This window comes from Dendropsophus ebraccatus, chromosome 7 (assembly GCF_027789765.1).
Source record: "Dendropsophus ebraccatus isolate aDenEbr1 chromosome 7, aDenEbr1.pat, whole genome shotgun sequence".
Taxonomy (NCBI): Eukaryota; Metazoa; Chordata; class Amphibia; order Anura; family Hylidae; genus Dendropsophus; species Dendropsophus ebraccatus.
Window position 1 is genome coordinate 60,052,810 of NC_091460.1, and position 13,204 is coordinate 60,066,013.

A 13,204-nucleotide genomic window follows, 5' to 3' on the forward strand; every position below is an offset into this window, starting at 1 on the left:
CGGCGCTACACATTACAAAGTTATACAACTTTGTAATGTATGTTATGTATGTGAATAGCCCCCTTCCCCGTGTTCCCCGACCCCCGCCTGTGGACCCGAAAGTGTGATGCACTATACATACCTGATTCGTGTCGACCCCCGTCCGCATTTCTTCTGACAGTGATGTAATCTTCGGGAGGCCGGCCCCTCTGCCGCATCATAACTGTGCTCAGCCGCAATTGGCTGAGCACAGTTATGCTCAGCCAATAGCGGCTGAGCAGCTGATGACGCGGCAGAAGGGGGCTGGCATGAGGGACGGCAGGAGCGGGTCTGCCGGCCTCCCGAAGATTACATCACTGTCAGAAGAAATGCGGACGGGTGTCGACACGAATCAGGTATGTATAGTGCATCACACTTCCGGGTCCACGGGCGGGGTCGGGGAACACGGGGAAGGGGGCCATTCACATACATAACATACATTACAAAGTTGTATAACTTTGTAATGTGTGTTATTTTGTGAATAATTTCTTAGCGCCGCACTACGGCTTTAAGGTGCCTTCACACAGAACGCATCGCAGCGTAAATCTCGCTGCGAGTTTTGCAGTGAGATCCGCTACGATGTAAGGTCCTGGCAGGTCGCTGTGAATACATACTCACAGCGGTCTGAAAGTTTCCTGCTCTCCTGTCCAGCCAATCAGTGAGTTGCCCAGCTGCAACCACTGATTGGCTGGGCGGGAGAGCATGAAGCAGGGAACCCATGCAGCAAGGATTGAAGACAGGTAATGTATACAGCAGCAGCCGATTAAGGGGTTTAGGGGCAGGTGATTTACATACTAGTATGTATTCACAGGGACCTGCCAGGACCTTACATCACTGCACAACTCGCAGTGAGATTTCCGCTGTGATACGACCTGTGTGAAGGCACCCTTAAAAGGCCTTTTGCATTAACATCTGCTAGTCATTTTCATAAATTGAGGTTAGTTTCCAAGTTTTTTATCATTTCCATCTCTTGTATGCCTAATGGCAGCATGTTATCACATGCTTTACATACTCACAGTAAGGCCATGTTCACACAATGTTGTTTTGTGGCCGTCTTTTGGGACGGCCATCATTATGATGCAACAGCTGTCTTTTAATAATTATGGGTGCAAACAATGATCATTGTTTGTGGCTGTCAGGGCAAGTAGAATGGTAAGATACAAATCAACAGATCTAACTTTACCCAATAGGTGTGGTCTAGTGGCAGGACCATAACATTTACATCCTATGCATATGTGGTGGATTGTATGGCTACCAGGTGGTAGATGGTGGTGGTTAGCCTTGTTGTGAGCTCAGCCAGTGATGTTAGTGTCATGACACCAGTGCTAGTCCGACACACAGGTGTGGTGTTAATACCTGCTTGTTTGTACGGCTGTGTTCCCCAAATGGTCAGTAACCTGCCGGTTTGTTGCGGGTCCCTTGAGCCCTTGTCACAGTAGTCCAGAGTGGCAACTGACCCACTCGGACTGTCGGTACTGCCACCCACGGAAGGGGGGAAAATAATGGTGTGTGTATAGGTGCAGGTGAAGACAGAAGATGACAGAGTCCCATGTGTTGTATAAAAATCTAACAGCTTTACTGTAAGTCTTTTCAGTATAAGGGTATGATCACACTGAATAAAGCAGGCTGTGCTATGGCACACTGAGACAGGCGGGAATCCCATTCTCCTTGCCCTGACAGCCGCAAACAATGATCATTGTTTGCACCCATATTGCATTCTTTTTTACGATTTCATCAATTTATATCTTCATAAATAATAATTTTGAAATTCCGTCATACATGTTATGGTAAAATGAAAGACACCATCACAAAGTACAGCTTGTAGATAGAAAACTGAAAGTGCTAGAGCTCTTAGAAGGGGAGGAGGAAAAAACGAGATCAAAATTTGCGCGGTCCACTGGGTCATTTTGGGCCTGGTCCTCAAAGGGTTAACTGAACTGCGTACTTTCTCCCACACGGAGCTAACTAACTCCTCCTACAGGTAGTGAGTGTGTGTAGAGAGCCAGGATAGGTTGAGAGAGAAAGAGAGCACCTCCTAATGGTCAGCATCAAACACATGGTACACCGAAACATTAACCCATTACCTTCTTCAGCTGTGCTTTAAAATACATACAAGGATACAAAAAACTGTCACCTAGTGGGGAAACTTATTACCTCATCCACCTAAGAGACAAGCTTTTTTGACAGGTGCACAAGAGAAGAGAAAAAACACCAGTGGTGGGACACCACACATATGCCACAAATGTCTAATAAAACCATTTGTTAATTTGTAAATTCTGAAGGTAAAGGGTACATTTACATAATGAATGCATGCAGAATTTTTCTGTGTGATTTGGCCTTACAATGGGCACATTTTTAGCTAAATCTGGACATACTAAGGGGGCATTTCCTGCACTGGTCTTCGGCAGTGAAATGGCTCAATAAGGATAAGACTCAATGCCGCTACATAAATCCTGTGTGCACTAAAACCTCTCCATGCACATGCAGTGAACTGGTGTAGATTTTACTGACATTTTTCCACCGATCACATTCTAGCAATGTGTCAGACTGGAAAGAAAACACTACTTCATTCAGGGCATACCCCAGCTGATAAGTACTGGAAGAATGGAGCATTTTACAAATCTACATAAATCTATATAACTTTCTAGTACCTGTTTATCTGAAAGAAATAATATTTCGGCAGCGTTGCCCTATAAATAACAGTAGAACAAAATCACCTTACCTCAGCACGTCCTTCATAATAGGTGATTTTAAACTTTGTAAGTACAAAAATTCTTTCCTTGTAATTTAAGGGAGACGTCCTCTTCTTCTGTTGTGATCTTTTAATGAGAGTTTCTTCAAGTATTACCTCTGAATTCATTTCAGCGTCCTGTGCACTGGTTCCCCTGCCATTGAATATGAAGGACTGTAAGCTGAAACAGAGAAAAAGCCTTTCAAAGATCAAAGCACATTAAAATGTGTTTTATTCTGGGTGACACAGGATGAGATTTGGTATTTACATTTCCTTCCATGCCCTTTACCTACAGCAACTTGATGGAGAACCTACACATGAAATAGCGCTCTGCTTCTTCAGCCTAGATCTATTCTTCCAGACTCCTCCAACTCCCATACCCCTGCAAACCCAACTCAATTCTTTCCCCAGCATCTGCCATCAAGGAAAAGCTGTGGCCACATGACCAGGTTGTGCAAGTCCTCAAGATACAGGAAAAGAAGAAAGCTGATCACATGTATGTAGAGTCCTGGGCACACTGGTACATGTGGTGTTAGGTGCAACAGTTATAGCAGTATATTGAATCCATTTTTATGCAGATTGTTGAAGTTGCACTTTTTGGCTAAATTCACACAATTTTTAACGGCCGTTATTTGATACTCAAAACCACAGCCGTTATTTTTAGTATCAAAGGGTATGGAAGAAGGGGAGGAATATAATTGGGGAAAAAAGGGTGGATTGTGGTTTTGAAATGAGGAATGCATAATGTCTATGGTACAACTGTACGTGGCTGTAGCCTTGTACTCATATAAAAAAAAACGCTTTTATGTAGTACGTTATGTTGCTTTTTATATGTTAAAAAAATAAAAATTAAAAAAAATGATGATGAAAAAAAAGTTCCATTAATTAATGTGTAAATTATGGTGAAAGGACAGTGAAAAAAAAAATCTATGATACATTTTATACATTGTGTGAACCAATAGGCTTTGTTTCTATAGACTTCAATAGAAATCATTGAAGACTGAAAACAACAGCCATTATTTTCTAATAAAATGGTGGCCGTTATTTGACAGTGTGTGAACATGGCCTTAAAGTTTGTTTGGTGCTTTTGCTCCAGTAAGGTTAACTTCTACAACTGTAAAAAGTTAACTTACTAAGTTTGTCACCTCTCCACCTAAACCGTCATAAATATTAGAAGGTAAAGTTAAGCTGAGATTAAGCTCAATTACACTTCGTGGGGATGGTTCTTTTTTAGTCTATGTTCACATCTGCTTAAAAGATTCCATTAGGGGCTTCCATTAAAGATTCAGCCAAAAATACTGGACAATTGATGGACAATGCACAAACAAGAATGGTTAGCAACAAGGCAGAAATGCAACTGACCCCATTAAAGTCAATGGGGTCTGCTGGCACCATTGTTTGCTATCCTTATAATGGAACAGGACAATAATACAAATAATGCAAATATAGACATGTAAGCCTAACTGTGTGGTACAGTAAAGGCTCCTCTAAGTGTAAGAAGTCTGCAAACTGCTGACAACCTGTGGTTTAAAAAATCTTCACCAAGAGTTGTTGCCGCCATGATTTTGGTGGACCGCTGGCCACAGATGCATGAAACTTTCATAGGATCCCACGAGTAGATTGTTTTTTCTTCAAATATTAATAATATTTAAAAAGGACTAAGACCCAGCAGCAGCATTAGTGTCAACATTTCTGCTGTGTTAAACCACAAGACTAACACTTTTGTATTGTATCTATTCTAAGCAAAAAAACTAACAAAGAATTCAGTGTTAATATTACAGATTTACTTTTCTGCAGAAGATACGTAGTTGTGTCTCTATCTATTTTGAAAGGGATCACTTATTAGATCTTAATGGCTTCAGCAAATGCTTTCACTACGGCTGTGGTCACACTTTACGGCTATATCCCCATTTTGCCGCCATGCACAACCAGTGCAAATAAATACAGTCTCTCACGATGGCAAGTCGAAAATCTTTCAGTAATCTCCTGCTTTTAATCATACAGAATTACAGTGAAAAGTGACACCAGTCGGTACACTAAACTCTGCAGAGGTCACCAACCATGCCTAGAACATTCTCCCATACAAGTGAATAGGATCACCACCAATGTCCATGGTGTATGCTGTAAACCATAAATCTAAACAGCTCAGGCAAGATAGTTGGCCCCATAATAATAAGCAAAAATGAAATAAAAAAAACATACAATCAGAAAGTAGAATGAAATGAGAAAAAAGAACAAGTTCCTGTATCTGGCTCTGATCAGTAAAAAATAAAAATCTAGATTGTACATTTACTTTAAAACCCCTAGTCACAGTCCATACAGAGGCTACATACTCTAGCAACAAATGAAAGTCACATTGTCCTAGAACCCACATGAATAGTAAGTTTGTGACGTATGTTTCTGCCGTTCAGTTTTGTTTTGGGGTTTTATTTCATGCAGATCGTTCCATTTCTTCTTCAGTCAATACCAGGAAATGTGTCAGGCTTGGTATGTCACAGGGCTACAGTCTGGTCCTATGTGGAATACCAGCATATGTACAGTACTAGCATGTTCCCTGAGCTCCCCTCTCATCGGTCACTACCAGTCATTGTCCTTCCTCCTGCAGGCCCCTATTGGGTGCAGTAAGACATGCACATGAACCGCAGAGAACCCACATACCTGCACACCTAGGAATGCAGGGAATCTAATTTTCTGATGAAACTGAAAAGGAAGGTCTTGGGTTAGGATGGTTGGGGGGCCTCTACGTAGCTGCAAACATATCGGGAGGGATTTATCATTGTGTATTTAATCTTTCACACTGTTTTCCTTCTCATACCTGTGTCAAATATATCAAAATGGTAAACCACCTTTATAAGTAGCTAACTATAAATGAAACCATACTGAATGCAAGTTTCCAAGAGTGGTCTAGACTGGAGTGAGGTGTGCAAAAATTTTGTGATTTAGGCAAATCTAACTGGCTGTCCTTATAGCACACGGGGCACCTTCATCCTTAGCACCACTTCCATGAGACAGCAGTTTAATCCATATGCTAATTAGCCATTTTGGTGCACTGGGGGTGGGACTACCACCCCCAGTGCACTAACCCACCCTGGTCAGCCGATCCATCCTAATGAACAACCTGCTGATAGTTTCCCTATAACTGCAATAACCCCTGACATAGCATGCAGGGCTACATGACCCGGGTATTGCAGATTACGGGTAGGGAATAATATCTTAACCACACCTCCCCTCCTCCCCCTTCTAGCCCCTTTAAATAAACACCAAACACCATGTAGAATTGGAATAATGGCCACAGCAGCCTATTTATTAAATAACAGGGATATCAAATATATATATACCAACTCTGTAATAAACATATTACCTATAAACTTCAATAACAACCCATTATCATAACCATAACACTGATATCCCGAGGAGGTCACGGATGGCCCATAAATGGCAGTACAGTTAGAATAATGATCCCCAGTCGCTACGCACCGACTCAGGGTTGACAAATCTGTCACGTACTGCCCATCACCATATCATCCCACCCAAGTAGTAACCACATTCCGTACTCCCACTAGCTGCCAGCTAGACACGTGGATTCCCCATTCCTCCACAGGGCCTCCTGATAACCCCCTCAGTCCGAGCCATCGATGACCCCCCCTCCGCCAGCTGCCGCGACGAGTGCTACATCGCGAACCCCAGGCCAACCACCCACCGGCCAAGTATCAATAAGGGCGGGCGGGCGGGCGTCTCAGGTCCTGTAGCTTCAGAAGACTGGTAAGTTTCTTTCTCCTCACTTCCAACTCCTAGCTAGCCCCCTCCTTCCCCAAGCTATTCCCACCACCCCCATTGGCTCTCACCTAGCAACCCCCTTATTTCACTATACCCTGAACTACAGGTAACCTCTCTCCTGCTCCCCCCCCCCACCCTTGGCACTGTTAACCCCTTACTGCCCACCCAGTCATGTACGGGCTGCCACTATGCTACGCTGTTTCGCCCTCCCTTGACCCGGGTATTGCAGATTACGGGTAGGGAATAATATCTTAACCACACCTCCCCTCCTCCCCCTTCTAGCCCCTTTAAATAAACACCAAACACCATGTAGAATTGGAATAATGGCCACAGCAGCCTATTTATTAAATAACAGGGATATCAAATATATATATACCAACTCTGTAATAAACATATTACCTATAAACTTCAATAACAACCCATTATCATAACCATAACACTGATATCCCGAGGAGGTCACGGATGGCCCATAAATGGCAGTACAGTTAGAATAATGATCCCCAGTCGCTACGCACCGACTCAGGGTTGACAAATCTGTCACGTACTGCCCATCACCATATCATCCCACCCAAGTAGTAACCACATTCCGTACTCCCACTAGCTGCCAGCTAGACACGTGGATTCCCCATTCCTCCACAGGGCCTCCTGATAACCCCCTCAGTCCGAGCCATCGATGACCCCCCCTCCGCCACAGCGAGCAGGGACGACACCTTGTGCCTGCGAGTCCCTCCACACCCTTATGGCCTTCTCAATCCCGTCTTGCAAATCTGAACACCAAAGGTCCGTCCCCACCTCATTCAAGTGAATCCCGTCAGCATCCATAAAACCCCAAGCTGGCACCTCCAACTCCCTGTGGCGAACAACTACGCCACCATTACGTGCCACAAAGCGGGAAACTTCCCTGTTAATGCGCCCCCGAGCCCTGTTAAGCTTGTCCACCGACCGGGCCTGGCGCCACACAAATCTAGCCACCACCTCTGACCACACTATTACCACCCCTGGGAACATGGACCACAGCCTCAATATGTCGAATTTAATGTCCCGTATCAATTCCCGGGAAGCACGCACCCCGATGTCATTGCCCCCGACGTGCAAGACTAATATGTCTGGGGGCCTATCCAGCCTAGCGTGGAAATGAAACTCTGGTAACACCCCGCTCCACAATAAGCCCCCGACACCGATCCACCGGATGCGGACTTCACTCCTCTGAAAACCCAGCTGTCTACCGCTGGTTCTTACGTCTGCCCGTGCCGCCCCCCGGCGAACGTACGAGTGCCCCAGGATCCATGTCAGGCACGCACAATCTAGGGAGAGAAAAACAACCAAAGAAAACAAAAGGAAAAACAAACAAAAAAAAAAAAAAAAAAAACAAGAAGAAAAAACACAAAGGGAAAAAGAACACCAACAGAACAAACCGCCTCCTTCCCCTCAAATCATGTCCAACCGCACATACGACCGGAAGCGAGCAGATTCCCACCTCCCAATCTGACGAACCACACTCTCAGACAAACCACATCTAACCGCCTCCGTGGCCGCGCCAATCCGGAAGGAGTGAGAGGCAAACTCCATTGCCGGCAAACCCAAGCATACCAGACCCTTGCGGAAAACTGCCACAAATTGGAAACGAGAGAGGGCTCTACCATCCCTATGTAGCAGGAGGGGTCCCTCCCTACCTCCCGAGCGAACCTTCAAGTACTCTGATACGCATTTGACCGGACATGCCGCGCAATCCCCTATCGCATAGAGCCTTATATGCTTCCCCCTCCCCGCCTGATCGGTCTTCGACTTACGAAGCCAGCAGGACACACTCCCCTCTCCCACTTCTACATCCCTTACCTGCAATCCATCTCCCGACACACAGGAACGACTGACCAACTCGCCAATCCTAAAGGCCCCAAAGAATGCCAACGAGAAAGCAGCCCTAAACAACACCCATTCATACCCATCCGTACACAAGGTCTCCAACACTCTCACCAGATCCCCCAGGATACTAAAGGACACCGGCCGCCTGAAATCCCTTGCTACCCTCGCCTTCCTGTACCCCGCCATTGCCTGGCGGACCAAAAAATCTTTCGTCACGTCCTGAACACCAATCATTCTAAACCAAAACGAAAGGCCGGAGAGCTTCTTGGCGATACCGGCCGCCGAAGCCCCCGCTCCAAACGCATCCCCGACAAACATCAGCAACAGTGGGATCAATTCACCACTCGCCCCATCCGACCCCACTCTCCTACAAAACTGCTGCCACTCACGCCACACCTCCTCACGCCCCCGCCATGTAGGCTGGCTAACCGCCCTTGCCATCAGACCGAATGCAGTCCGCAAACCAGGCTCCATAGATGATCGGGGCAGGAAAGCCCATGCTGCTCCGCCTCTGGCGCCAGTTCCCGAAAACGGTCCCACTGGAAACGAGAAAGCGAATCAGCAATGGAGTTCCTGCACCCCGGAAGATGACATGCAGACAACCATGCATTCAGTTCCAACCCCCTCAAAACAAGCCGGCGCAATAAAGTCACCACCGGCGGCGAGGATGCCGACAAGCTATTGATGGCCTGAACAACTGCCAGATTGTCACAGCAAAAACGCACCTTTTTGCTGCGGAATCGAGGCCCCCAGACTTCCACTGCCGCCACTATGGGAAACAACTCTAGCAACGCCAGGTTGCGTACCAAACCATTTTTGCGCCACTCGTCAGGCCAGCCGCCTGCAAACCATTCTCCCCCAAAGTATGCACCAAAGCCAATTGAACCAGATGCGTCCGTAAACAACTCCATGTCCGCATTCTCAACCCAGTCATCCAGCCAAACCGAACGCCCATTGTATTGTGCCAAAAACTCATTCCACACACACAAATCTGCTCTATGATCCCCTGTAAGCCGAATGAAATGCAGGGGGGAACGGATTCCCGCAGTGGCAGCGGCTAGGCGCCGGCAAAAAATCCTCCCCATGGGCATGATGCGACATGCGAAGTTAAGCTTGCCTAAAAGGGACTGAAGCTGGCGCAACCGCACTTTTCGCAAACCCAGGAACTCCCGTACCAACGCACGTAGCTCGCACAACTTGTCAGGTGGCAGCCGGCATTCCATTGACACCGAATCAATCTCGATGCCCAAAAAACAAATGACAGTGGCGGGTCCCTCTGTCTTGTCCGGGGCCAAAGGAATGCCGAACCAGCGCGCCACCTGCTCCACTGTATGCAGCAGGACAGAACAAATGGGCGACCGTGCCGGGCCGACGCACAAGAAATCGTCAAGGTAATGCAAAACCGACTGCAACCCCGACTCCTTGCGCACCACCCATTCCACAAACGTGCTGAAAGCCTCGAAGTAAAAACAGGAAATGGAACACCCCATCGGCAAACAGCAGTCCACATAGTACTGTCCTTCCCACATACAACCCAACAAATGGAAGCTATCAGGGTGCACCGGCAGGAGCCGAAATGCGGCCTCAATGTCCGTTTTTGCCATGAGCGCCCCCGGCCCGCACCGCCGCACCCACTCCACCGCCCGATCAAATGAGACATATGATACCGAACATGCTTCCGGGTCTATTCCATCATTTACCGAAGCACCTTCCGGATAAGACAAATGATGGATTAGACGAAATTTGTTAGGCTCCCTTTTTGGCACCAGACCCAAAGGAGAGACCCGCAAGTACGGCCACGGCGGGTCTGCAAACGGACCCGCCATGCGTCCAAGAGTCACCTCCTTGCCCAACTTCTCGCTCACAATAGACGGATGCGCTCTGGCGGACTTCAAATTCTGCGGGCGAAAAATTGGTGCGTCTGGAGCAAAAGGAATACGAAAGCCCCACATAAACCCATCCCTCAACAATTGCGCCGCCCTCTGGTCAGGGTATTCATTTAGCAGTGGCAGCATCGCCTCTATGCTCACCGGCGTCTGTCCCTTTTTGGCCAGCATCGGCGGGACGACCCTTGGATTTCCGGAAGCATCTGGACTGAGGGTGGTTCCCCCCACAGGTTCCACACTCGTGCTTGAACCTGCAGCTGGACCCATACCGGCAGTTACCCTCATTGTATTGCCAGCAGCAACCCGGGCGCTGGGAGGCCGAGGCTCCGGCCGACCCAGCTGACCCAGACGAACCCCCGGCCCCCGCCCGAAACGACTGAGAAGGCGCGCGTGATGCCACCATCAGCCGCATCCACAATGCTATGTCCTTGTGATCCCAACGCAGCGCCGGCCTTACCGCTTTACGCTGGCGGAACTGCTCGTCATACCGCAGCCAAGCAGTTCCGCCATAAACACGATAAGCCTCCCCTATAGCATCCATATAGCCGAATAAAGCAGAGCAGTTCTGAGGAGCCTTCTCTCCAATTACACTCGCCAAAATGGCGAATGCTTGAAGCCAATTCGTAAAAGTGCGGGGTATCAGTCGATACCGCCGCTTCTCCTCCTCCTCCTTCTTACTCTCATCTGCTTTACCCTTCTCAATGTTAAATTTTTCCAGAGGAAGGAGGGAGAATATTTCCACGTATTCATCCTTCCAGATCCTCTCACGCACTTCCTGTTTCAAATGCGCCCCCAGCGGGCCATCAAAACATACATACACCTCCCCACGTGCCGAGTCATCCAAGCGGACAGAGGCATCGCTGACCGCGGGCCCCACCGTAGGTGCCGCTTGAACAGCTGCAGGCGCCTGCGCCACCGGAGTTCCCTGTCCCACCGCCCCAGCACCGCTACCCACCCATGCTGCCGCTGGCGGCGCCACTGTCGCATGCGAACCCGCGCTTTGTACCATCAACCCCCGCATGCTAGTTAAAAACTGCGCCACTGCCTCTCCAATCCCTGCAAACTGTCCCCCGCCCCCCGACCACTGATCCCCTACACGCACATTGACACCTCCAGCCACACCAGAAGACACAGGGGACAAAACAGGGGACAGCACAGACATAGAAAAAGACTCACCAGGCTGACTCTCAGCGGACGCCGGAACAGCCGCTATCCGAGATCGCACCCCTGCTGTCGCAGCACCACGAACCTCTCCTTCCTCCAGGCTGTCAGATTCGTCGTCCAAGGAAGATGGCCCGGCTCCCAGATCCTCTCCAGCAACGTCCAGCGTGGGCGGAGCCACCTGAACTCGCTGTCCAGATGAGCCGCCGGCGACAGGAGGGCTGGCCGCCACGGATGACGTGCTGGGGACTACTACTCCGTCGGCCACCCTCCGCCCTGCACCTTGAGACGTGGAGGGGAACGCCTCCCCCCCCGGATCAGCTGCTGCCCGGGATCGCCTTCTCCTCACCTCTCTGGGCTGCAATTTCTCCCCCTGGGACCGGGTCCCGGCTCTGCTTCGTCGCTGGGCTGCCCCCTGCTTCCTGCTGTGAGAGGGGCCAGCCGCCGCAGGTCCTGTTACTGCTGCCGTAACGGAGGGGGAGGAAGGAGCCACGTGACCCTCCCCCTGCCGCCCGGAACCCCGCCGCGCTGCAGGATTCCTCCCAGCCCGGCTCCTGTGCAGGGGAGAGCTGTGCCTGCCAGGAGGGGCCGGAGGGTCCTGTGAAGGGCTCCTTACGCGGCGGGAACGGCTGGGGACTCCAGGGCTGAGCCGCTCCGGCGGGCGCCGGCGGCGTGCGGACGGGCGGGCCCCCCGGGACTGCAACCCCCCGTCCGCTTCCCTAATCACCTGGGCAAGCTGAGCCTGGACCCAGGCGGCCCCATGCTGAGCAGTTACACCCCTCAGGGATGCCATGAATGCTGACAAGTCTGCTGCAGGCTGAGTATCCATGCTCCGTCTCAGGTCCTGTAGCTTCAGAAGACTGGTAAGTTTCTTTCTCCTCACTTCCAACTCCTAGCTAGCCCCCTCCTTCCCCAAGCTATTCCCACCACCCCCATTGGCTCTCACCTAGCAACCCCCTTATTTCACTATACCCTGAACTACAGGTAACCTCTCTCCTGCTCCCCCCCCACCCTTGGCACTGTTAACCCCTTACTGCCCACCCAGTCATGTACGGGCTGCCACTATGCTACGCTGTTTCGCCCTCCCTGACATTCAGGTGAAAAGCAGCTCATGCTATTTCTGGAGATAAATGGAAGGGGCTCACAACTGTAAGGGTGGTTTTACATATTTGCATTAGGGGAGGTCAGTCAGCACTATGTGTGCTAAAATCTATGTCTATGAGAATATGCATCATGTGGAGGCTTCCCAGATATATGGTGGTGCTCAACGCTCTATAAACAGGTATTGTCAAAACCTGTCCAAGTGAAAAAAAACAAAGAAATGGCATTGCACTCAGCAATAAACATATATTCCACGCTTTATCAATCCCTTCAGATTACACATACAAGTTACAGGTGCAAGATATTTGAAGGTAGATGCCAAGCTAGAAAGGTTCCAGCATTTGAAACCTTAAACACTGCTGTCCTCAAGGCTATCCATAGCCGAAGCACATCTTGCAAAAACAATTCTTTACACTCTGTTATATCATTTTGGATTTTATCAATAAAGTATTCTGTTTTTAAGAACTCAAGTGCTGTAACACGTTTCTATATTTGTTTTTTATTGGCTTATTCCTTGGCTGCCTCCAGGCTAGCTCCTTGCACGTCAACTTGAATTAAAGTGTCACTGTTGTGAATTTTTTTTTTGCAGAAATCAATAGTCCAGGCGATTTTAAGAAACTTTGTAATTGGGTTTATTAGCCGAAAAATGCATTTTTATCATGAAAAA

General features: G+C 48.6%; 1 protein-coding gene across 4 annotated transcripts in view; it reads right to left on the bottom strand.

The window, feature by feature from the left end:
* Window positions 1-13,204, bottom strand: part of TEC (tec protein tyrosine kinase) — a 78,325-nt gene that overhangs the window by 30,615 nt on the left and 34,506 nt on the right. For 3 of the 4 annotated variants that reach the window (XM_069977595.1, XM_069977594.1, XM_069977597.1), the window contains one exon: window positions 2,741-2,930. In XM_069977595.1, coding sequence (XP_069833696.1) covers window positions 2,741-2,878 — 138 coding nt within the window. In that variant the 5' untranslated portion in view covers window positions 2,879-2,930. Of the gene's footprint in view, window positions 1-2,740; window positions 2,931-11,451; window positions 11,945-13,204 lie in introns of those variants that run through there. The other variant, XM_069977596.1, reaches the window with a different exon arrangement.